Source organism: Hyposmocoma kahamanoa, unplaced genomic scaffold (genome assembly GCF_003589595.1).
Source record: "Hyposmocoma kahamanoa isolate Upper Pololo Valley unplaced genomic scaffold, ASM358959v1 88, whole genome shotgun sequence".
Taxonomy (NCBI): domain Eukaryota; kingdom Metazoa; phylum Arthropoda; class Insecta; order Lepidoptera; family Cosmopterigidae; genus Hyposmocoma; species Hyposmocoma kahamanoa.
This window is the reverse complement of record NW_020654466.1, coordinates 9,480,945-9,507,722: the sequence shown is the minus strand read 5'-3', so window position 1 is coordinate 9,507,722 and position 26,778 is coordinate 9,480,945. Positions and strand designations below refer to the sequence as shown.

General features: G+C 38.3%; 1 protein-coding gene across 1 annotated transcript in view; it reads right to left on the bottom strand.

The window, feature by feature from the left end:
* The window catches only part of LOC113235917, a 77,608-nt gene that overhangs the window by 17,992 nt on the left and 32,838 nt on the right, over positions 1 to 26,778 (bottom strand). The window contains exons 8-13 of the mRNA XM_026471839.1: positions 19,849 to 19,979; positions 18,570 to 18,640; positions 17,823 to 17,914; positions 15,455 to 15,715; positions 14,446 to 14,628; positions 7,954 to 8,078 (exon numbers count right to left, since the gene is read on the bottom strand). Coding sequence (XP_026327624.1) covers positions 7,954 to 8,078; positions 14,446 to 14,628; positions 15,455 to 15,715; positions 17,823 to 17,914; positions 18,570 to 18,640; positions 19,849 to 19,979 — 863 coding nt within the window. The remainder of the gene's footprint in view (positions 1 to 7,953; positions 8,079 to 14,445; positions 14,629 to 15,454; positions 15,716 to 17,822; positions 17,915 to 18,569; positions 18,641 to 19,848; positions 19,980 to 26,778) is intronic.

The window sequence follows — 26,778 nt, the reverse complement described above, 5'->3', positions numbered from 1 at the left end:
TCGCTATTCACTGTATTAATTAAATTTTTATTGAATTGATATTCAATAATTTTTTGTGAAATGACTCCACTAGTTTGTTATAATTATTAATACAGTTGTAGTTATGTTATAAATTATAATTTTGGTTATGTTTTAATATGATTTTGAGGTAATGGTGGAACATTAGCAAAATTTTGTCTGGTGAAGCGATTTAATTTAAGATATAATTACTTGGATTTATTTAGTTTGTTGCGTTTGTTTAATTAATAAGTTGTTGTAATATTTGTATATAAAAGTAGGAGAAAGAATTAGTATGAGTGTAATTTACTATAAATAACCAGCGTAAAGTTTTGTAATAGTAAATATAATAAAAATAATAAATTGTAAATAGTAAATTGTTTAAGTATGAAGGGAAGTTCATTAATTTATCTTCTATAACCTGTAACCATCATACGTAATAGTTACAAAACAAATGAAGCCAGTCATAACTAGCGGTAAAAAACTGTATTCTATAGATAGACTACAGATGCTATACTTAGCAAGTCAGCACGCGTCAACTATTTCACGTTTCTTTCCATTCGTTGCATTATCACACGACCTTGAGCTGCTAAAAATTATAATGTTAGCACTTTAAATAGCGCGCTATAAAAATTTTGCATTTAGCATTTAGCGCGCTATGCGAATATAGCAGTTAATCTCATCTCTAGACATAATATTCAAGGTTCACCACCTATACCAGATTTTTAGTATTCTTTACTTTATCCATGAACTTACAACGTCCAGTAGAGTAGAAAGCCTAACTATAGTGTTTTTTAAATAAAATCTACTGAAGAGGGAGGAAGATGTTTGTTAATAAGTGTAAACACTACAGAATGTCTATGAATGAAATATATCTAGAATAAACTTAAGAACTTATTATTATTTATATTATTTAGTGTTCTTAAGTTTTTAGAGTATTAATAGACTTTATTGGATATGTATAGAACAATTTTACTAAAAATAATCAGCTGATCTAGAAATGAACTTAATATAAGTACTATAAGTAGAGTAAGTCTTAAGAGAGATCACACTTAATTGTTTGGTATTAAGGTTTTAAAATTTTGACTTGAGGAAAATAAGTCTATAAGAACAATTTCTTTTTCTAAAACCATTTATAGAGAACTATTATTTAAACTATTATTTAAACATATACAACATTAAGACTGTTTATAGATACAATGGTTTTGAGGCGTATAAATTGTGCTCCTGGGTGAGGACAAGCATTTTTCATTCAGTTTGTTAACTGCGTGAATTGAATTAAAGCCAAATAAATATTCCTTCAAATTAATTGTTCTACATGTTGGTTAACGTTAAAAGGGATTAAGAATTGCCTGTAAGACTTTTTTTTAATTCCGCAATTGTTATTCACCGCTTTATTATCTCTTGGATATCCTAATGGCATGTTTCCTTTGAAAATTCATTTTTCCTAAGCGATCTTTTGTTTATGTTCACAATGCAATGAGACTTTTGATACATTCCATTATATATGATTCCTTTTTTGAAATGAAAATTCATTTTTTCTAAGCGATCTTGTTTATGTTCAGAATGCGATCATGTCAAATATTTTATTTTGCTTTGGAATGGTGTTTTAAATTGTATTGAAATAAAAAAACACTTCAATTCACATAACTTTATTTGGAAACGTCTGGTGATTGTCATTTAAAAACCATTAATTTAACATAATTTGTCTTGGATTTATCAAGAATTAGAATAATGTAATTTTCAGTTTTCTAACGATAATTTATCTGAATTGTGGGAGAATTTCACAATATCTAAATTGTAATCAATTATTTTTCTAATGTAAAATCAAGGGTGAAATTTGAAAATTACAGAATTATATGATGTTTTACTTCAATTGTTAGAGAAATATGGACTATTTTTTAAGTTTGACATGAATCGGAACATCACTTTTTATTTGAATTTAATGGTTCTATTTCATAAAGGAATGTATTCAAAATAGAAAAATGACTCTGTACTAATAACATTCTTTTATAGTTAGTTATCCCTATAACCTTTCTCTAGAAGAGACCTTTCTCTTCGTCATTTATATGATCTGTACATAATTTGTATTTTTCTGTTAATAATATTTAAGAAATTAAACATTTTTCCGAATCTAAATCATTACAATTGTTTTTTTTAACAAACCTGTTACAGATCTGTCAGGTCACTTGTGACCATTGGACCTGTTAAAGTCGTCATTTAACAATAGCGAAAACCTAAGAACTTAGGAATATACTATTTTAAACTTGTAGTCAGTTCAAAATTATGGGAGATTCTGACCATTTTCGTTCAAAAATTCTAAATATCAGAAAATTGTGTGTGTATGATTGACCACGTAGATTTGCCATGGCCAAGTTAGACTGAATATCAAGGTTGAAATTAGTGTAAACTGATTTCAATATTTCCCTTTGCCGGTGGCCTTAACACACATACTAGATATTTTATTTCTAATTTTTTAAGTAATTACCTCATTTCTTTTTTTTTTTTTGTTCATGTGAAAAATAAATGGTTTATCATTCATTCCATATAAGTATGTATATTTTTTTCACCCTTTGACAGTATTATACCGTAATATAATTTTTCATTCTCTTTTATAAAATCTGAACTGAATACTAATGCAACACTAAACATAGAGATCTTTGAACGTGATTGAACTCTTGTAATCAGTAGAGAATAAATCACATTCAATCCGATTGAGATGAATAAAACTTTTGAATAGTTAATTTACAGAGAAAATTTTGAGTTCCAAAACTCAATTGCTCCGTCTTAATGTTTGATCCTTCCTTTACAAAGATTTACGAAGTTTATTTTTCAACATTTACAAGAGTTGGTCGCTCGTTGTTTGCGACAGTATAATATATTTTAAGTAATCCCATCTTCGAATTAAATTCATTAATTCATTAAAAGAACTTCTGTTTCATTTCACTTCAATACTGATACGAGTAGATTAATTTACACTATTTTCTACTTCATTTTCTGAATAAAGATTTTACGTTTTTGTGTTAATAAAAAAAAACAATATCTAAATTTAATTTTAATTACTGTAGTATAGGAAATGTAACTATTTTTCCGGATTTAAATTGCGTATATTTGTTTTTTCAAACAAACCAACGTTTCGGGCCCTTTACAGGTACATGACCATGGGACCTGTAAATCGACGCGACGCGTCTTAAATCCGGAAAAATAGTTTCATTTCCTATGTGTAACAATTGCGAATACCTAAGAATTCGATACTGTAGTATACTTAATAACTCGTCAAATTATTTGGTAGAAAAGATTTAAGATTAAAATCCTAAATTTCGTAACGCAAGCCATAAAAATCACTCAGCAGATCAACTTACTCAGGGTGACGTGTATAGTGTCATTAGTCTCTCAAATCTTTACGATTTAAAGCCCCGAGCAGCACTGCAACTGCTATGAACAGGCGTGTCGCTATCACCACCAGGTATACGACTTGTTCGTTCTGTCACTTCGTATGATAAAAAAGCCATAGTTCTAAATAATATAATGCTGAACATAGGCCTCCCCCAAAGATTGAATTTTTTTTAAATTTTCTTTAAATTTCCACGTTGCACTGCCCCAATATTTTTTTTGTTATTACTCTAGATGGTTCTTTGTTTTGGCTATAGCTTTTGAACACCAGAGAAATTTTCTCTCTTGATTTTTTAATAAATTGTTTATTAGATCTTTGTGGACTTATATGTATCATCATCATCATATCCGCTGGAAAACGCCCACTGCTGAACATAGGCCTCCCCCAAAAATTTCCAGACCATCCGATCGGACGCGACGATGCATCGCATCCGTCGGTTATCCGCCGCCCTTACATGGTAATCGGTCCATCTAGTAGGGGGCCGTCCCACTGAACGCCTTCCGGTTCGTGATCTCCATTCGAGAACCTTTCTGCCGCAAGGGCCGTCAGCTCTACGACCTATGTGGCCTGCCCACTGCCGCTTGCTAATCTTTTGGGCTATGTCGCTGACTTTCGTTCTTCTACGGATCTCCTCATTTCTGATTCGATCACGTAGAGAAATGCCGAGCATTGCTCATAGTAAATGACTACTGCTCGAAACTTTTGTCTTCAAGGACTGCGGTACTGCGGACGGGAAGACGTCCCGGTGCTTCCCGAAAGCTGCCCAACCGAGTCGAATTCGACGGTTGACCCTTCCTCGAAGCTTGGTCTGCCTAATTTGACGGTTTGGGTAAAACATGGACATTCGACATAAGTTTCGTGTTGTCCATGTTCATTTTTAGATCCACCTGCTGAGAAACTTTATTGAGGTTACCGAGCATGGTGCCAAGCTCTTCCAATGATTCCGCCATGACCACGATATCATCAGCAAATCGAAGGTGAGTGATGTACTCGCCATTGATGTTGATGCCAAGTCCTTTCCAGTCCAGTAACTAGTAGGCATATTCGAATGCAGTGGTGACCAGTTTCGGAGAAATGACATCTCCATGTCGCATCCCTCTTTGCAATTATATAGATAAGCTTTGTGCACTGGTTTTGGAGTCAAACTGACATAGTGGCGTTTCTGTACAAACACTTCAACACTTCGATATATCGCTAGTCAATGTACCGTACAATGTAGGCACCGTTGTAGAGAGTGTAGCACCGCCCAAATCTTGATCGAATCAAAGGCTTTCTCATAGTCCATAAACGCTAAGCATAATGGCAGGTTATTCTCCTCGGTCTTCTGTATAACCTGACGCAGCGTGTGGATGTGGTCTACGGTACTGAAGCCTTTTCGGAAACCGGCTTGTTCCGTTGGCTGGAAGTCATCGAATCTGCGCGCGAGTGGGTTCGTGATGACTCATGAAAACAGCTTATAAATGTAGCTTAGAAGCGAGATGGGCCTGTAGTTCGTCAGTAGGGTGTTATCTCCCTTTTTGAAGAAGAGTATCATCTGGCTTCTATTCCACACTTCTGGTGTATAACCTTCGAGTAAGACTGAATTAAAGAGCCTCTGAAGGACTCTTAATACCGATGTTCCGCCCGTTTTCAGAAGCTCCGATGTATTCCGTATTTACCCGGTGCCTTGTTGTTTTTTAGATGTTTTAGAGCCATCCTAAACTCATACAGGCGGATGTCCGGGATATCTTCTGTATAGTGTCGGGTGAGCTAGGCTCTAGGATCTTTTGAATCAGTAACAGGCTGAGTAATCGAGGCATATAGTTAGCTATAGAACCTCTCGATTTCCCCCAGTACGTCTGGCTTGGACGACACAACGCTACCATCTTCCGTCTTCAGCTTTGTAAACTGACTTTGTCCAATAGACATGTCCCTTGCAAACACTTTGGAGCCCTTGTTCCGCTCTAGGTATCTTTAATATTGTTGGTATTAAAGACCTGTTTGTCGTGTCGCATGAACTTCCATATGTGTCTGTTGAGTTGTCTGTAGGCTTTAGTATCCTCTGAAGACTGTTGCGTCAGAGTGCGTCAATTTGCCATTAGTTTGAGAGTATGATCGGAGAGTTTATGTGGCCTGTCCTTACGGTGAGTCCTAAAGAATTTTCACCCAACAGTGTGGACAGTCTCTACCAACCTGTTGCTAATCTCGTCCACTGAGACGCAGTGTTGTAAACAGTCGAAACGATTTTGAAGTTTGAGCCGAAAATTTTCGGGGTCATTTACATGGGCACCGCTGGATCTCAGAGTAGACTTCATCAGTTGTGAACTCTCGCGTTTGACATCCATATTCAACAAGCCTCTTACCATGCTGTGATTGCTGCCCGTTTTCACCCTATTGATCACCGAAACATTGTTGAATATCTGTCTCTTGTCGGTCAATATGAAGTTTATCTCATTCCTTGTGACACCATCGGGACTTACCCAGGTCCATTTTCTTATAGGCGGCTTTTGGAAGAAGGAGTTCATCATAAAGAGTGCATTGCCGCATGCGTCATCGCCGGTACTCCGCCGTGGAACCTCGAAGCCGAGGTCCTGGCGAAGGTCCGCGCCTACCGGTGGGGAATGAGGGACTGGGGCGAGCGCCCCGCTCCTCAAGAGGTCGAACGGGAGCACCACCTCGCGAAGCAGCGCATGCGGGACCGGTGGAAAGAGGGCTTGGCGGATCTCCCCTATGGCGCCAGTACCATAGGGGCGAACCGCCCAGTCTTCGTAGAGTAGGTGAACCGGTCCCACGGGCCACTGTCGTATCACCTTATGTAGGTGGTGACCGGGCACAGCTGTTTTGGTCACTACCTGCACAAAGTGGCTAGAAGGGAACCGTCCCCGTCGTGTCACGAATGTGGCGCTGCTGATGACACCGCGCAGTATACCCTAGAGGTGTGCAGCCGGTGGGATGAGCAGCGCCGTATTTTGACGGAGATAACAGGGCAGGACCTCTCGCTGCCGGGCGTGGTTACCGCCATGCGCGGTAGTGAGGAGTCCTGTGAGGCGGTAGCCTCCTTTTGCGGAGAGGTTATGTGGTAAATGGAGGCCGCGGAGCGGGAGCGAGGACGCGGCGGATGCGCACCCGCTTCGGCGCAGACGCACGGGGAGAAGGCGAACGCAGTTCGCTGCTCGCTTGATTCCCTAGTGAGGCTAGCGGGGTCTGGACAGGAAACTCCGGAGCCTGCTTTGCACGGCTTCACTCGTCTGGGGAGCGGGAGACAACCGACCCACCCCTCGAGCCATAGCGCAAGCTAGGGCGGCCGGGCGGCGTCGTGGTGAATAGAGTCCCCACATAACCAAATACCCCTGAGTCTCCCTGGACTCAGGGGTATTTATAAAGATCTCCCCCCATAAAAAAAGGCCAGAGTCGTTCGACCGTCGAATCCCACCCGGAGATTAGAACCCCTGGTGCCAGAGCTTCCAAGACGTCCGTCAGCGCCGCGGTTGCTACTGGCACCGCCGGGCACTTGGGGATAATTTTCTGTGGTATTCATTTGGGGGGTTTAGATCATTTCCCCGCCACGCTGGTCCATTGCGTGTTGCCGGGTCACCAGACCCTAGTCGGTAGGAGTAGGGTGTACTGCGTGCAGGTGAGGTTGACTATTGAGCACCGTAGGTGTTAGGTGGCGCCCCTTACACCCCGAAATAATAGGAAATACATTCTTTTAATTGCACGATAAAACGTTATAGCTTTTAAGATGGGTATCCATCTAGCGTATGAACGAAAGTAAAACGAAAGGTAAAAATTACTTCACAAAGAAGCAGTAGACTGTCTTTGTACACTCCCAATCACTACAACAAGCAAGCAACAAACACACCTGAACAAGAACTACTAGTGTCCATCTACGAAATCATGAAGAGAAAATTTACACATCAAATCGCTACATACGTAAGATAAATATATAAATAGACTAGCACAAATCTGTCAGTGAGAGGTAAAGGACCTTAAGTGCATATTTTGGAATTTAGATGTTTTAATGGTTTTAACAAACATTGCTTTAGCATACTAATAACGGAAAGTGAGTAAAATCCAATAAATCAGATTCATTTCCTAATTCATCCCGACGGCGGGTTTTTTTTATTGCCATTATTGCCAGCTATTCTTCAATAGATAATACAACTCGAACTAAACGTTATAAAAGGCACAGCCAGACGCATGCAGCCACAATGTATTATAAGTTAGATTTCCAAGTTCTAAAAAAAACTGCAGTATTTAAATTCACAAAATAAATTTAATAAAATATAGTTACATATTTTTGCGAAATATACTTTTAAATTTTTCGAGAACAAAACTTGTTTTGCTTAATCTTGACTTAAAAAATCCATAGGGCGATAATGTAATGACAAAACCCGTAGACTTGCCTGCATTCATGACACTGTTTACGAGCAAGTGTGATGAAAAGGTTCTTTACCTCTCACCTACAGAAATATACGTTCATTGCCTACTGTATACTTTCAATACTATTTTATTATGAAAAGGCATAACGTACCTACAACAAATTAGTTTCTCAAATGGAAAAGATAAATTAAAATCCATACCAAAAAATTACTCCAAGAAGAAAGAAACATATAACTGAGGAAAACCTGTCGATTATCAATTGCCATTTCCCATTTTGATTTCTCAAAAAGCTGCACTGCGAAAGGCTTAAACTTTTAGCGTAAAGCTGAAAATAAAACAATAAACACATTATGTAGGGAAGACAGACTTGCGATGGACTTTTTTATTTTTATAATAAGGAAAATATTTTTTTTTAACTAGGTACTTGTTTACAGATACTAGTAAATAATACTGAATAGTATTCTGCCCTCCTTACCACAACTAATGTAATCGACATTTTTAATGAAATTATTAACATATCTGGAATCGGCAAAACGAGATCTACATTCCCCTATGAGCGGTTTTTTGATATCTTATGTAGTTTCAGTTTCATTGTTAATCAAAATCAGTGTTATTTATATTTTTGCTACCAAAAAGATAACGACGTGTATTTAAAATGATAATATTAAATTTGCAAAAGCAGCAGGCCAAAATATTTAAACGGTGGGTGATCTTTTTTAGTGGTTGATCTCTTTCTCTGAGACATGAAATAAATTAAATCAATGGATATTTTAATCTGTTCTGAGCTACACAAAAGATGTTTGACTTGTATAAATAGTTTTATGCTGGGCCTCAAAACTAAGACAAATGAGCAATGAAAAATTTTTATCACTTCTGGCGATTACTTTATATGGCCCGATGAACGCAGGTGTGAGGGAACCTCGTGATGTATCATCTCGTAGGAAAACATGATCATAGGTTTCGAGTTCCTTGTGAATAAATACTCTGGGCTTACAATGGCGTGATGCAGGCATAGGTCGCAACTTCTCCGCAAAGTTTCTAAGCGTAGCCGAGAATTCAGACACGTCTGTCGTACCGCTAACAGTCGGTTCAAAGAACTCGCCAAGTAGTCTTAACGGCTCTCCGTAAACGTGTTCTGCAGAGGAAGGTTGAATGCTCTCTTTAAAGGCGGCACGTATACCAAGCAGGACTCATGGCAATGATTCAGTCCATCTATCGTTCGCATGGCACACGATCGCTTCTTTGTTGTCGATGGAACGTTCAACTAGACCGTTGCAAGCTGGATGATAAGCAGTTGTTCTTTTATGCACGAATTCTGCTATCTTACATAGGCATTGGAACAGGGCCGATTCAAATTGCCAGTCACGGTCTGTTGTAATGTCTGTCGGACTACCGAACCGGGCAATCCAGTTGGATAGCAAGGCTTTTACGAAATACCTCCTGCGGAAACATCTTCTATCGATATTGCCTCTGGCCATCGAGTGAAGCGATCTATTGCCGTTAAGCAATACCGGTAACCATGCGAAAGGGGAAGGGGGCCAATTAGGTCAATATGAATCTGTTTGAATCGAGCACGCGGGAGGTTAAAAATACCAAGAGGAGAAGTCACGTGACGATTGACTCTTGCATCTTTTGCACGCTGGCACGGTAAACACGAAAGCGCCCACTCCCGATAGTCCTTTCTCACACCTGGCCAAATGAAGCGCTCATATACCAGCTTGGCGGATGCAGTAGAGGGGTAACTCAATGAGTGCAGACCATGAAAAACTTGGCTTTCGAAGCAATTTTGGGACGTAAGGAAATTAATGTGCTGACGTCGCAGTACAAGGGAACTCGGCTTCCAGGAACGTGAAGTTTTTGAAACTTTAGTGAAGAGCCTTTACTCGAGTTCAAAGTCAGTCTTGATTTTGAGCTAATATCTCAAGGCTGACAGGTGCTCCCAGTTCTTCGATCTACGGCAAGGCGTCGGCAATTACGTTATCTTTGCCGGATATGTGACGGATATCGGTAGTGAACTGAGATATGAAGTCAAGATGTCTATAGTGCCTAGGAGTACAGTTGTTTTTCCTTTCGTGCAAAACTGATGGGCTTGTGGTCGGTATACACTATAAAATGGCGGCACTCGATCATACGTCTCAAATATTTTACGGCCTCGTAAATGACTAGTAATCACTAGTAGTCACTTTCGTAGGGCGAGTACTTGGTCTGTGAGGGGTCTGGTTACTTGGTCTGAGTTTCCACGAGAAAAACGTCAATGGGTTCGATACGTTATCCTTATGCTGCTGTAAGGCGATTGACGAGGACAGCAGTGCGCACGTCAGCAACCCGTACTCGCTCATCTGCACCTGGGAACACTTTTATTATTATGCCTTTTGGCCAGATGTTGCTGGGTAATCCGGGGTCGACGATGATGACCACGTCGCCTTCTTTCAAATCCCGTCTCTCGAGGACATGTTCTCTGGGCAATAGTGTAGGTAAGTACTCGCGGACCCAACGACTCCAGAAGACGTCGGAAAGTCTGTGCCCTTCGCCATTGTTTTCGCGTAATCATGTCATCCCCATTGAAGGTTCCGAAATGTGGCACGTTGCTCGGGCCTCCAAGGAGCAGATGATTCGGCGTTATCGCGTCGTAGTCATCTGGTCGCACCGACACATGGGTGAGTGGACGGGAGTTCACCGTGTACTGCTTCTACCAGCCTGTTCTTAAAACTTCTTCGGTGGGAAATTACTCTTAAAGGGTGATGCTGATTGCTCTTTCAATAGATCAGATCAGCCTTTTCCCAAGAGCCTCCCATATGGGGTGAAGCGGGTGGTATGAAGTTCCAATTAATGCCTTTGTTGAGAAGGAAGTCCTTGATCATCCCTCGATCTACTTCCTTGACAGCCTTTTGGAGTTCTGTGTTGGCACGGTGGAAGTTTGTTCCGTTATCAGAGTAAATTACCTCAGGTGGTCCTCTGCGGACATCATTCTACGTAGAACGAGGATGACCGAGTCAGTAGATAGCGACGCCACAAGCTCAACGGGTAAGGCTCTCCTAGTCATACAGGTGAAAAGGGCGCCGTACCGTTTTTCGTACATTCTGCCATTTGTCACCCACATAGAGCCCAAAATAATCCAGCCCGCAACTAATATTTTGAAACAGATTGAGCTTCCTCTTTCAAAAATCTGACAGCATGACAAGCTCAGGTTCATTAACGTGTTCGTGTTCTATAGCGTATGAAATCCAACGTGTCTTTCAAGTGTGAGATTTTTTGTTTCAGGTTCCTTAAAAGTTCAGTGTTCATGAGGTGTTTCGGTTTGTTAAGGGCTTTTATGGTTGAGAGACAGTTTCTTACCTTGCATGCGAATTTGCTAAGCTGCTCTGTGTTGTCGATCAGTCTGGGTAGGTCTTTGAGCACCTGAATTTCCTCTTGTAATATTAGCTCTGGAAGACCGAAGCGTAACTCTAGAGCTTCCATTTTCTCACTGGGCGGAACTTGAGTGTCTAAAAGCGCGGCGACAGTCACGCGAGCTTCGCCTTTTAGACAACGTCGGAATCTGGAGATAAGCTCGTGTTCGGCAAAAGTAGCTTTAATTTCCGTAACGGCAGCTTTGAATGAATGCCACTCGCTGACATTTCCATTGTAATACGGCAATTCTTTCGTTTCGGAGGGACGTCGCAGATTTGCAATCTCTCGTGCTAGTAGTTGTATATCACTGAGCTCAGTGTGTGTACATTTATCTTTCATTAATTCAGTTCGTTCATTTTGTTCGGCATTCTGCTTGCGTTCTTTAGGGATCTACATCGGGTGATCAAGGAGTTCATTTTATACGTTTGGATGGAATTCCGTCGATGACCACTCCTGAACGCGACTTCGACTCGATCGGCTTGATCCGGTCCGGAAAACTCCACTTTTCACTTGACATGTATATGTATAGAACTTAGACTATGGAAACTAAAGGACATGTTACGTTGACATATATAAATCAGACGTTACATGTATATGATGCATTTCGAAGTCGAAAATCGTTATTGTCTTTGTTTAACTATTACGTGCCGTCTTAAGCCAAAAGAGCATTACATTGGTCTGTGTCAATCACGGGAATCGAAAATACGTAACGTCATCTTAAATGCCAACCGTGTCCATTTCGCAGTACATGAGGTACATGATACCTTTGTCAAAGTACATCAAATGTCAAAACAAATGTTTTTCCAAATGTACTATTGAATTATTCGCATGTTAAATTGGACAAAAATATTGACAGCGAGTACAATTATTCTCAGGTATTAATAAAAATGCAACGCTGCAGCATTAAGGGATGGAAGGGACTTTTTGTAAAGCCAAAAAATTCAAATCAATCGAATATTACATTGCACAGGCATTGTTATTTTTTTCTCTATAAATCACACAATAGCCCTAATATTTCATGTAATTAGACTTATTTAAGTAGTTTGTTTATAAATCTTGCCAAATTTTGCTTTTGTTACTTTAGATTGCCTGTTTGTTTGTAGATTTTGATGATTGTTGTTAACGATTATTTTGAGCTAGTGTTGATCTTGTAAGCATTCATATTATCGATATTCTGTTATTAAAACAATTCACTACGAGGTTCTCTCTCTAAGGTACTCGTTTCTTATTTTTCCCAATGACAACTCTAACTATTAAAAATTACTATTTTTTAAAGTCTGTAATACAATGATATGTTAGTCCAACGTTGCCGGGTAAAGGCCAATACCAAGGTGTAGACAGCCTATTTGCCTTGCCTTGCCATCGTTCGGTGTCACTCGCCTAGCTAACTGAGTGAAGGCGAGCGCCAACGTGTATAGAGTTAATTTGGCTTATCTCAAATCAAAGGCGCTCGGCCAATAGTGTTCAAAGGTGCACAACAGTGTGGTGACTATTACTAAAGTTACCAGTTAAAATTGCTTGATAGATTGATTTGTTTAAGAAAGCCAGTAACGCGAATACTAGAATCCGCAGAAACCTGAATAGACTTGTACTTGACAGTTAGTTAAAAGACGATATGTAAATATGTACTAAAATGTAGGTTAAAGGCGTACCTCTTAAAGTAATTTTTATATTTTATTTATAAGTACAATTAATACTATGTAATGTTATATACCAGTAAAGTAGGTATGATTAAGTAAGAATGCGCAAGTCGCCAACAAACTGCACAGAAGTTAAGCACAGTTTGGTGGCTTACTAAATAAATAAGTTACCAGTTGTAATCTTATAAATTTTAAAGTTTAAAAATTTGTGTTGACATTTATAATAATATACCACTCGAGATTAAATTATTAGACTTGTGTTTATTTAGGCATACTTTGGTTACAGTAAACTAAAGAAACAAAAAAAAACGGTTTCAACATTCAAGCCATACATTTACATGTCGATAATTACTTATCGATAGATTATTAAAGAAATCCGCCTTTTGTAACTTTCAAATTTTGGTTATATGCACGTTGATTCTGTAGTTAGGGCAGCTCCTTTCTTTTATTTTTTTCCATCCTCTGAGGTATAGAACGATCAACATGACAACCAAACAAAGAAAAAAAAATTATAATAAATATTATAATATACGAAGGAGTCCGTAACAGTGCTGATGTTAAAGACGAGCGAAAACATAATTAAATTGTGTGGTATCGTTGGTAATTCCGGATATCACGAATTGTCCTTCGACTTGAGCGAACCTTATCCCGGCTCTTCCGCTCGGAATGGTGACACGCTAACTTTAAAAACAACAACTGGTTTATCGATACTGTCCCATCACTAGTTTCGGGCGGTGCGGTCGGCCCAACGGCATCTTGAAAATCCTTATCCATGCTCTTTCTCGGGGTCATCAGTGTGGTTATTTATATAGTCATTCTATATTGTAGATAGGTATCAGATTATGCCACGCAGGTATATATCCACCAGGTATTGTAAATAAAAAGATACAACTCACAATAATTACGATGATATGATTTAGAATATACCTATGTACCTATCTAGAATATAAAATAACTATATAAATACCACACACCCTTTGTGTAATGAGGACACGTGCAAAATGACAATTTTTTTGGAGTGAAGTTAACGAAATTAATCGACAACTTTTTTATGCTTCAATAGAAAAGTTCTTTAGATTCACTTTTAGTAGCAGTAGAGCTCCTTGTAAAAGAGTTCGTTCAGAAAAGTACTGCCAATTTCTGTTCATATATAATTCTGTGCCAAGCAATGTGAGCATTACTGCGTTCCGGTTTTGAAGGGTAAGAGTGCTGGTGAAATTACAGGCGCAGTGGCAGTACCTCTCAGATCTTTGCGATTTAAAGCTCTGAGTGGCACTGCAACTGTTAAGGACAGATGTGTAGCTTACCACCAAGCACACGACTTGTTCGTCACTTCATATTATAAAAAAAAATGTTTCATGTAGTGCGTATTATTTTTATTATTTTCATATGATGTAACTATTTTGGACGTTATCTAAAAAGACAACATGTGGCTTTATTATACCGAGGTTACGACTTAATATTTTTGTACCGTTTGTTACACTGACGAAAAAAAATGTTATAGGAAATTGCACACATTGTTATGGAATTGTTATTGCAATGACAAGCATAGGCTTGACAATAAAACCTTTGTTAGGGGAACTATATATACCTCGTGTAGTTTTATTACTGACACAAGCTGGAAAAAAGCTGAATTACGAAAACCATTAATTTTATACTAACCATATGCAATTGTTCTATAGTAGGTTTATTGTCCAAGGGTAAAAAATTTGGTAACCAGCACGTGATTATTTTGGTAGCATTCAGGTTATTATTGGCATCCCAAGAAAACTTCACACATTTTGTCATGTAATAATGGCTAGCTCCAAACATGATCAGTATAATAGATAATTGCCATTTTAAAATCTAAAAACACGCTTTTATTAAAATATATGAAGTTAACGCTAAAGCTACATGCGTAAAATGACCTTGATTGTTACCTAAATAACGAGTAAAAATAAGCCTTTTTGAACTTAATAAGAATAAATTGCTACTATTGGTGATTTGTAGGAAAAATTGGTGGATGCTATTTTTTATTCACTACGTTTCTTACTCAGCAGCTCTTCCAGGTTTTAAAAAGAAAATGAGTTTTCGTCGAGTCATCGCTGCGGAAACTCATGATTAAGGACCACGAACTGGTTCGAAACATGTCGGAAAAAAATTCAACTTAAATACATGAGTTATTCGTTAGTTAATAGCTCTTACGGATTGTCCTGATCAATGATATTTATAGTGAATATTGAAACGATAAATGTATACAGACGTTTGTTTACACAGAGCAACCTCTTAGAGTTTCTTACTCGTTCGTCTCTGGGAAATCTGCAGAGTTTAATCAATGTGAGGATTTCAGGTGCAATTCGCTTAACGATGAAATAAAGATGTATTTGACTTTAAAGGGATAGCGCTGTTGTCGTTTGGGTGTTTTTTTAGTTAATCGAATCTTTGACATGATCCGATGACGCCAGTAATGTGAACATTAGTGCGTTCCGGTTATGAAGGGTAAGGGTGCTGGTGGTTATGAGACTCGAGTTGACGGGCGCAGTGGCAGCACCCCTCTGATCTTTGTTATTTAACGCTCTGAGTGAAACAGCAAGCGTGTCGCTTACCATCAGGCGCATAAATTATTCGTCCTGTCACTTGATATAAAAAAATGTAAGTTTAGACCTGAAGTAATAAAGACCATGGAACTAACCATCAAGTATGCGGCATTAACCGTTGGTTGGTTAGCTTCATATTCAAACAGTCCTATTACTAGATATATGTGTGCCAACTTGCACAACGTTTGACACAAAAACACAAAGTTGTCAGAAGGGTCATGTAGTACGAGATTTGCCAATAGAGCATGGACTGGGAAACTTGCTATGACATCCAAAATAAATCCGCGTGATATGTAATGGAGTATACATTTCCTTTTCGCGCTAATAATCAATCCTTGTTTGTTATAATATGGTAACTGTAAAGCAGTAATTTAAAAAAGTTGACAAAGAAGAATAAACAAACATCATATACAAGAATAGATAAAAAAAATAGATAAACCGCCCTTGCACACAATAGTTTTAAACTGGAATGAAACTATTTTTCCGGATTTAAATCGCGTATATTTGTTTTTACAAACAAACCGACGTTTCGGGCCCTTTACAGGTCCCATGGTCACGGTTGACTGTGAGTTTTAAACTGTCTATGTAATGTTTTGGTTCTTGTGTGTGAGCAATACAGTCAATTATAATACAATATCTATCTGTCTATGTAAACAATAATAATAGTTGCAGAGTGACGACATGATGTGTACTGCGAGCAAACTGCGATTACGAGAACACAAAGTTTTTAGAACTAGGTACTTAGAAACAACAAAAAAACTCCATTTTGAAAATAAAACTTTTCGTCGCATACCTACATTTCAATCGTTTATCATTAGTTTTTATAAATAGGCGGCCAGTTGAAAACTGTTTATTTCACATCAACTTGTAGTTAAATAACTTGAAAAAGTTAAAGTTTGGCAGTTAACATGAAATTTAAGAATCGCTTGCACTTTTATGATGAAGCTTCATCCTATGCCACTGTTTTATCTGGTTTAATGACTTAAAACGTGGTCGCAATAGTTTTTCTGACGCTATGTATAGTGTTGGAACGAGTTTACTAAACCCGTCGCTTAGGCATTGGTATATTTATACCTTACTACCTACTTGAGCTCAAGTGCAAAAAATTCTTTATTAAAATTTAACAATCACGAAGCTTCGTGTTTGGTTGATACCTTGTAAGTACAAACATTCTATGGAGATTACCCATTTCATCTGATATAGTCACGGTAGACGAAAGCTGGATGTACTGTTACGATCTAGAAACTAAAGGACTGTCTGCTTAATAGTATTAATAGTGTTTCCTTTGGCAGAGTTGCCTACGAAACGTAACGCGAGATCGAATCATGGGAAATAAAATGGTAGCTTCATTCATCTGATGGACAGATCATTATAAACCTATCGCATTAGAAGATAAAAAGCTGTTACTACAGAATGGTACTCTAACAACTGTTTGCCTCGAGGTTTGAAAAAAGTTGGGGAGAAATGACCTCGCAGTAAGATCATGCTTCATCATGATAACCAGACCATCAACTGACTATTTGACAATATCAGGTGCGGACTATTCTGGGTCACCGGTAGGGCACGACTAGCGCGAGAGCGACCATAAAGCACGAGATACTGCTATTCTCACATAGAGATCACGCACTTTATGTCGCTCTCGCACAAGTCGCATCTTATTATTCTAGCCCTAATGTCATACAATCAGAATAGTACACCATGCGATTTTTATTCTCATATATTTCGAGTCAGCTCTTATGGATGCGTCACCAACCACCGATGACATCGCGCGCAATCCTCCGACACACGCCGCCGGTCTCTCCGCATCGTTGGTGGAAACTTCACTCGTATGCACGACAACCTATGCTCGCATGCATGCGCTGCAGTAGTGTTACAACCATAGATATACAAAAAAAGGGGAGATATGGTATAGGCCTTGTTCGCGTCACCTCGATATGGTCAAAATGACCTCGATATGGTCAAAATGACCATATCGAGGTGACACGCCTACAAACATCGCCACAGTGACATGGTGTTCGTTGTACATACAAGATCTCTCGTAAAACGTGAAAATGCCAAGTTGTCGCGATAAACTGACTTCTTATAAAACTGACACTGGTCCAAGCCTAGTGGCTGCCATTAAGAAAATAATAATAATTTATATTAATATATTATCTATTGAAATATTGTAATATAACTCTTATTGAAATGTCTATAAGTTTAATTTTCTTAAATTTTAAAATTGTTTTACGTCGTTTTCACGTTTTAAGCCCTACCCAATAAAAATCTTTAAGTTATGGTAGTAGATAATAGAGAGTAAAGTTTGAATTGCACACAAACTAAAAAGTGGCGACATCGGCACCCGATCTTACATAGCGTCATTACATATCTCCCCTTTTTTTCTATATCTATGACGCAGACTAATTAACACCTTACAGTGCGTTAATTTACTTATAAATCATATCCAAAAGTTCTAACACTTACAAATAACTTAATACAGATGTCAATAATACCAATGATGTCACAGAAAAGGGTAACTAGATGCAGGTGCTTTTTATAATATGATCCGCTACCACCTGCAAAAAACAATTTTACTTTTTGTATCGAATTTTTCGTACCAAATAAAAGATGTTTTGAACTTCGAAACACGCGGCGTTACACTGCAGAGCACTGATAAACTGCAAACATAGGAGCCCTGTACGATGGGATCAGCCTCGGCTTGCGGGGTGTGATCGGATTTAGATTACAGGGTGTGCTAATGCTGCGGGACGTACCCGAAGCTTTCTTACCACGATATGATATCTGTTTATTTTCTCGATATCATCTATATATCATATATCAGAACGGTTACACGCTTCATAGTCACGGGTTGATTGAGCAATCTACCCGTGACCATGGAATGTGTAAGTAACCGTTCTAAAATATCGAGAAAAAAAATCATATCGTGTTAAATAATAACAAACCTGAAATTAATGATAATCATTGGAAACAACAACGTATATATCTTATTTTCCTCTATATCGGGAAGTATTATTTACATTTTTAACAGTTGTGAGATCTTTTACTTGTAATAGAGCCTCCATATACTAACGTACGGTGGCGTGTGTATTAGTACTATGTAATTACTGTGGATTATCGCGGCTTAGCCGCGAGCGAGCGGCGAGGACACAAAGCCTACGTCAAGAGCCAAGAGCTAGTAAAGGTAATTTTTAACAAAACTGCACTATTTACCTTGTACAGATGCACATATTATTGATAAGAAAATTATGCACACCCTAAACCTCATCCACCATCGAATGAAGCTGAAAAAGAAATACAATATTAATATTTTTAATGTTTTACCTTGATAACATTTTCATTTTATGTTGCATTGTTTATGTAGTTTTCGAAAGTAATCTAGAAGTTTTTTAAAAGGTACACTACAAAGTCGGGAAATGGACATCATCTCAAAATCCTTATATCAAATTTACATAGCCACGGAACGGAATGGAAGCGAATTTTCGTAACTAATTGTATATTTAGGAAATGGAACTATTTCTCCGGATTTAAATCGCGTATATTTGTTTAAAAAAAAAATACGCGATTTAAATCCGGCAAAATAGTTTCATTTCCTATGTGTAACAATCGCGAAAACCTAAGAACTCGAATTATATATTATTATAATATAATGAATTTTATATGAATTGTGTAAAGTACAAACTATACTCTAGCCAAATTCAATATAAAATAAATGTCAACAATTACATTATGATTTTTAGTGCTTTCACCTCAGACGTATACCACAATTACCATAATTAATTACTTATACAGTTACTACAACTTGAATGTTTTTCCCCGAAAATCTGACTAGGCTATTCATAAAACAAACTTGAAGTCATGTCTGTGATGAATTTCGTTCAATACAAGTTTCTAATCACTATTGTAAATGATTTGAAATTAACGTAAAAATTACCAGTAATCAATTATTTACTATTTACTTTTATCAATTATTTACTATTAATCCTAAATTATCTGATTAGAAGGGAGAGATTGGAAACATTTTGAGTTCAATTAGTAATTCAAGTTCAGAATCGGAAGTTGGTGTTGGATGAATACGTTGTCAATAAATATAAAATAAAATCTTACAATTTTTTTCTTTTCATCTTGACTAGGTAAGTATTGCTTCTACATAAACAAATTATCCATTTAGCTATTTAAATTCCAATCCGGCATGGTAACCGTTCGGCCACGGAGGCAGTCATTGGTTGCCTAGCAACGTTATGTTATTAAACATTCTATATCGAATTTGACTAGAGTATGTTAGATACGTTACGGTAGCTACGCGAATTTCCGAAACTGCGTTGACTTGCTTTTTGACTCGTATGTAAGTTCATTATGCTATAGTTACGAAAATTCGCTCTCAATCCTTTTTCCGACAATGTAAATGGAGTCATCTTTTTTATGTGAACCCCTATATATAAATACGACAGTGCCGATTATTAACGCCATTTAAATTCACTATTATACAAACATTGATTCTGGATTCATCATATAGTCTAAGAATATTGATTTAGGTTTATAATTCATCTCGAAATTCACCAACGCCGTCGGTATAGATAAATGTTTGCCCAAAAATATACACCGGCGTTGATTTTTATAAAACTGAAAAGAAAAAATATTGAGATTATTATGGCTTTTATACGACTTAAAATGTCTATTTCATTACTAATTTTTAAATAACGTGATGGACACTTTTATACGCAGGTGTTTTAATAAATCTATGCACTCACAGGCGAGGGTCTATGCCGTAGTCCGCCACGATGGCCTTACGCGGGTTGAGGACATCACACGTATTCCGAGGGTTGTGAACCTTTTTCGACATGCAGTTCTCATCACAACTTCTTCCTTCACCGGAACGCTCATGGAAATCAATCCTCATCCTCATCAACTTCGAGAAACTCAAGGTGCAAGTCCAGATCCGAACTCACGGCCTCTTCTTGAGAGTTGGTAGATGAAACCATTCGGCTGTCAGTGCGTCTTTTTTTATGATATCAAATGACGGAAGGAACAAGTCGTGCGCCTGATGGTAAGTGACATGCCTGTCCAAAACAGTTGCAGTGCCACTCAGAACTTTAAAACACAAAGAGCTAAGGGGCACTACCACTGCACCCGTCACCCCGATATAGGTTGGATAAGTGCCATGAGTCACAATTGATTTTCAATTTTCTCGAATGTCACTTCTACGTGATACGCCTTTGTTACACAATGCTTCAATTTCACCAGCACCCTTAACCTTTTAAAACCGAAACGCAGTAATGCTCATATTACTACTTGGCGGCAGAAATAGGTAAGGTGTTAGTACTTCCCTAGATGAATTCTTTCACGAGGAGCTCTACTGCTAACAGGTCGTAAAATTAAATAAAAAATAAATCTCAAGTATCAAGCTTAATAATTTCTTGACCATATACATATGTGGGGTGTAAGGGGCGCCACCCAATACCTGCGGTGCTCAATAGCCAACCTCACCTGCACGCGGTACACCCTGCTTCTACCAACGAGGCCCAATGTACACACACACAGGAAAGTATCCCCAAGTGCCCGGCGGCGCCAGTAGCAACCGAGGCACTGACGGACGTAGTGGAAGCTCTGGCACCAGGAGTTCTTATCTCCGGGTGGGATTCGACCGTCGAACGACTCTGGCCCTGGCAACGTACAACGCACGCGCACTGCGGTCGGACGAGAGGATCGTCGAGCTGGAAGAGGAGGTGGACAAGTTGCACTAGGATATCGTGGGCCTATCGAAAGTCCGTAGAGAGGACAAGATAGCCCTGAAATCCGGAAACTTGTTCTACTTCAGGAAAAGTGACTATCAGTCCCAGGGTGGTGTCGGGTTTATCGTCCATATATCCCTTATTGGCAACATTACAGCCATCGGGAGTGTGTCGAGCAGGGTTGCGTACCTTATACTCAGAGTATCCAAGCGCTACTCGCAGAAGGTCATACAGATCTACGCACCGACCTCGACACACCAAGATGAGGAGGTAGAGGCTATTTTTGAAGACATAAGTCAAGCCTCCTCATAAACAATACCTCCCAAACACACTTCAATGTTGTCATGGGGGACTTCAACGCCAAACTGGGCAGTCGAATGGTTGAGGAGCCGAGAGTGGGGAAATTTGGTTATGGGCAGCGAAATTCCAGGGGCCAAAGGCTGGCCGACTTCATGGAAGAGGAGAGACTCTTCATGATGAACTCCTTCTTCTAAAAACTGCCTCAAAGGAAATGGACCTGGTTAAGTCCCGACGGTGTCACAGGGAATGAGACTAGACTTCATATTGACCGACAAGAGATAGATATTCAACAATGTTTCGTTGATCAATAGGGTGAAAATTGAAGGCGATCACAGCATGGTAAGAGGCTTGTTGAATATGAACGTCAAACGCGAGAGTTCACAACTGATGAACTACTCTGTGATCCAGCGGTGCCCAAATAAATGACCTCGAAAATTTTCGGCTCGAACTTCAAAATCGTTTCGACTGCCTACAGGACTGCGTCTCTGTGGACGAGATTAGCAACAGGTTGGTGGAGACTGTCCCACACGGTTGGGTCAAAATTCTTCAGGACCCGCCGCAAGGATAGGCCGCAGAAACTCTCCGATCATACCCTTAAGCTTATGGCAAGTTGACGCAATATGACGCTGCAGTCCTCCGATAAGGTTAAAGCCTACAGAGAGCTCAATATACACATATGGATGTCCATGCGATACGACATACCGGTCCTTAATACCAATAATATTAAAGATACCATAGAGCGGAACAAGCGCACCAAAGTGTTTGCAAGGGACACGTCTATTGGGCAAAGTCAGCTTACAAAGCTGAAGACGGAGGATGGCAGCGTTGTAACGTCCAAGCCAAAGGTACTAGGGGAAATCGAGAGGTTTTATGGCCAGCTATATGCCTCGATTACTCAGCTTGTTGCTGATTCTAAAGATTCTAGAGCCAAACTCACCCGACACTATACTGAGGATATCCCGGACATCGGCCTGTACGCGATTAGGATGGCTCTAGAACAGCTAAAAAACAACAAGGCGCTAGGTGAAGAGGAATTACATCCGAGCTTCTGAAAACGGGTGGAACATCGGTACTAAGAGTCCTTCAGAGGCTTTTTAATTCAGTCTTGCTCGAAGGTTATATATACATAGGTGGAATAGAAGCGTGGTGATATTCTTCTTCAAAAAGAGAGATAACACTCTATTGAAGATCTACAGGCCCATCACGCTTCTAAGCCATGTTTCTAAGCTGTTTTCACGAGTCATCACGAACCGTCTTGCGCGCACATTCAATGACTTCCAGCCCCACGAACAAGCCGGTTTCCGGAAGGGCTTCAGTACTATAGACCACATCCACACGCTGCGGAAGGTTATACAGAAGACCGAGGACCATAACCAGCCATTATGCTTAGCGTTTGTGGACTATGAGAAAGCCTTTGATTCGATCGAGATTTGGACTGTGCTACAGGCTCTACAATGGTGCCACATTGACTATCGATATATAGAAGTGTTGAAGTGTTTGTTTAAAAACGCCACTATGTCAGTTCGACTCCAGGACCAGTGCACAAGGCCTATCCAATTGCAAAGAGGAATGCGACAGGGAGACGTCATTTCTCCGAAACTGTTTACCACTGCATTGGAAGATGCCTTCAAGTTACTGAACTGGAAAGGACTCGGCATCAACATCAAAGGCGAGTACATCGCTCACCTTCGATTTGCTGACGATATCGTGGTCATGGCAGAATCGTTGGAAGAGCTTGGCACCATGCTCGGTAACCTCAATAAAGTTTCTCAGCGGGTAGGTCTAAAAATGAACATGGACAATACGAAACTAAGTCGAATGTCCATATCGTATCCACCTCTATAACAGTGGGAACCTCTACTCTCGAAGTTGTTGACGAGTATGTCTACCTCGGACAAACCATCCAATTAGACAGGGCCAACTTCGAGAAAGAGGTTAATTGTCGAATCATCCGGGACGTCTTCTCGTCCGCAATACCGCAGTCCTTAAAGACAAAAGTCTTCTAGCAGTGCGTGTTGCCATCGATGGTCTACGGCTCTGAGACGTGGCCACTTACTATGGGCCTCATAAAAAAGCTCAAAGTCAGTCAACGAGCTATGGAGCGAGCAATGCTCGGCATTTCTCTACGTGATCGAATCAGGAATAAGGAGATCCGTAGAAGAACGAAAGTCACCGACATAACTCGAAGGATTAGAAAGTTGAAGTGGCAGTGCGCAGGGCACATAGCTCGTAGAACTGACGGCCCTTGGGGCAGAAAGGTTCTTGAATGGAGACCGTGAACCGGAAGGCGTTTAGTGGGACGGTCCCCTACTAGATGGACGGATGACCTGGTAAGGGCGGCGGATAACCGACGGATGCGATGAATCGTCGCGTCCGATCGGCTGGTCTGGAAATTTTTGGGGGAGGCCTATGTTTAGCAGTGGACATCTTCCAGCTGATATGATGATGATGATACATATAAGTCCACAAAGATCTAATAAACAATTTATGAAAAAAACCAGACAGAAAATTTCTCTGGTGTTCAAAAGCTATAGCCAAAACAAAGAACCATCTAGAGTAATAACAAAAAAAGTATTGGGGCAGTGCAACGTGGAAATTTAAAGAATATATATCAAGGAACACTAATATGAATAGACGAATCCCGATCAACATTTGCGTAGTTAATACATAATCAAGATTGATAAGTCCTTTGTCAGCAAAATCAATACGATAATAAAAAAACATGCACGTGAGATTGTCTACAAATTTCTGTAAAATGTAATAAGGACTGACTACAGACATATATCTAGATAGACGCCGCAAGTACAGCAATTTGTATGAAAACCAAGCGTGCCACATTTTTGTACCCACTATGACGTCACAAGAACTATTTAGTGATGGAAACCGCCTCCCGCTCGCTCTAAATCGATTGATTGAACGGAATACGCGTAAACACGCGTATTCCATTCCATAAGTCGATTCTCAATAGAATAATTTTTGTTCAAGTATTTTTTCATTTGTTGATTACAAGTACTTAGTCGTAATATTAATATCGTAGAAAAATACTACAATAAGATAGTTTAGTCCTTTACTTAACTTGTTTTTTTAAAATGTTGATTAATAAAAAAATTAATACTTTAATTTTTATTCGACTTCAAATATTAAAATTATTGTCCTTCCAGTAAAATGAGCTTATTATATAACATCCTTTTGTAATAGAAGATCTTATCGATTAACTTAAATAATGAAAACGCACGTCAATATATGAACTTCCGACTGCCTTAATTAATTTTACTACATGGTTTTCTGTTGGTAATTGATAAAACTGATGAATAGTCAGACAAATAAAAATGTTACTGCTGACAAAATATAGTAAAATCTTATTAATAAGAAGAGGTTTACTTAATGACGGCCTCGTGTGAAATTTTTATGATTTATTTATTATTTCTCGGATAGTTCTCTATAGGTTTTAGAAAAAAGAAATTCTTCTTATAGACTTATTTCACTCAAGTCAAAATTTTAAAACTTTCTTAATACCAAACAACTTAATTAAGTGTAATATCTCTTAAGATTTACTCTTATAGTCCTTAAGTTCATCTGTAGAACAACTAATTATTTTTAGAAAAATTGTTCTTTAAACATCCAGTAAAGTCTATGGGAATTCCCCACAAATTGGCAACGCCGGATACAATAGTTGTAATTCGCGCGCGAGCCGGTTTTTGTTTGTTGACAAATAAATAAACAATGTGAAGTAATTCCGTGTTCTGAAATGATAAAAACAATTGAAATGAGCGCGTAAACTACTGTACTTCAATGTTGTGTATGTGTATTGTGCCGTCTATCAATAAAATACAGTGAAATCATTGTGTTAAATGTGGTTGGCGTGAAGAAAATAACTTCAATTTTGTAATGAAAATTTTATTTCTTCCAACACAAGTTAGGTATGTCATTAAAATAGTCCTTATATTTATATGATAGGGAATTTATCCACTTTTCTAGTCATATATAACACATTCCATGTAATTATACAGAATAAGGTTTTTTTGTGACAAATTGGATTTTTTAAATTGTTTTTTTGACCTGGTGATTTAAAAGTTTTTTATTGGACAATACGCTCACTAGACAAAATGCTCCCAACAATGTTTTAAAAAAAGCTTTAAATTCTTATCGCCATTTTTATTTTTAAAGAATGACTATGAAGTAGCGAGCACAATTTCTTTTCTTTTTAAAAAGTAAATCTAAATTGAAATTAGCTTGAAGAAGCCTAGAACTTCTTGGAAATGGTTTGTTTTGTGAGTTATTTTGTATATTTAAGCTGTCTATAAATATTTAAAACCGAAAATCGATAACTGTATTTTTATTAAGTTTATATTTTATATCCGATTTAAATCCGGAAAAATAGTTTCATTTCCTATTTATATTTTATACACAAATATTTAAAATTTAGCGAGCGCATTACTTTTATGACAGGTTTTACATCATTTTTCACAATGTATTCAAAGTCACACATTAATTCGCGCTTTCTAACCGATTAAACATTGCGCGAAAAAGTTAAAATATTATATCTAATTTCGCCATGTTGTAATTTTGATAGTTTATATTTTCTAAGCCATTAAACTTGAAATCTAGTAGTATTAAGAGAATTGTGTCTTATGTTTGTAACGCTTTAGTTATTTTGGTTTTAAAATAGCATTGCTAAGAAAACTATCATAGACTATAAATTATTTAAAAACTATCTACAAGACTAAACAAAAACTGTCTACATTCTATAAATGGTCTTGTAGCATTCTAGAAGGATTACTTGTGAAAAAAGATAATCACTCTTAACACTACCTACAGATAGTTTCTCAGAGCACTCTTGTGATCTACTAATAAAGTTGTGCCCACTTTTACTTTAAATTATCTAGAAACCTTCTTCGAGATATCTTGAGGGTATTTGAACTCTTAAAATATTCAATCGAATTAAATTCTATTAGATATCTTATAGTATATATTTAGATATGGGTGTGCTGCTTGGGTAGACCACCTTCGTTCTCGAAAGCAACGAACGCATAAGTATGACCAACTCCAGGTTTTTGTAAAGACAGTGCACTGTTAATTCTTTGCTTTATAATTTTTTTTTGTATTACTTATATTACATAACCGGCAACCTACGTAAATATTTGCACACTATATTAGGACATCCGAGGCAACGTGCTGCAAGAATCATTGAAATTATAGATACTACTGATAATAGATACTACAAAACTGAAAAAAAAACTAAACGTTACGTAACGTAATATTGCATAATAATTTTCGTCCCTTTGTTTTTAAAATCGATCAGAATCGAGAACAGTGTTGCCTAACGTATACATCACTAAATGTTAAATTTGGCCAAAAACATGTACAAGCGGCCGTACCACGAAACGGAA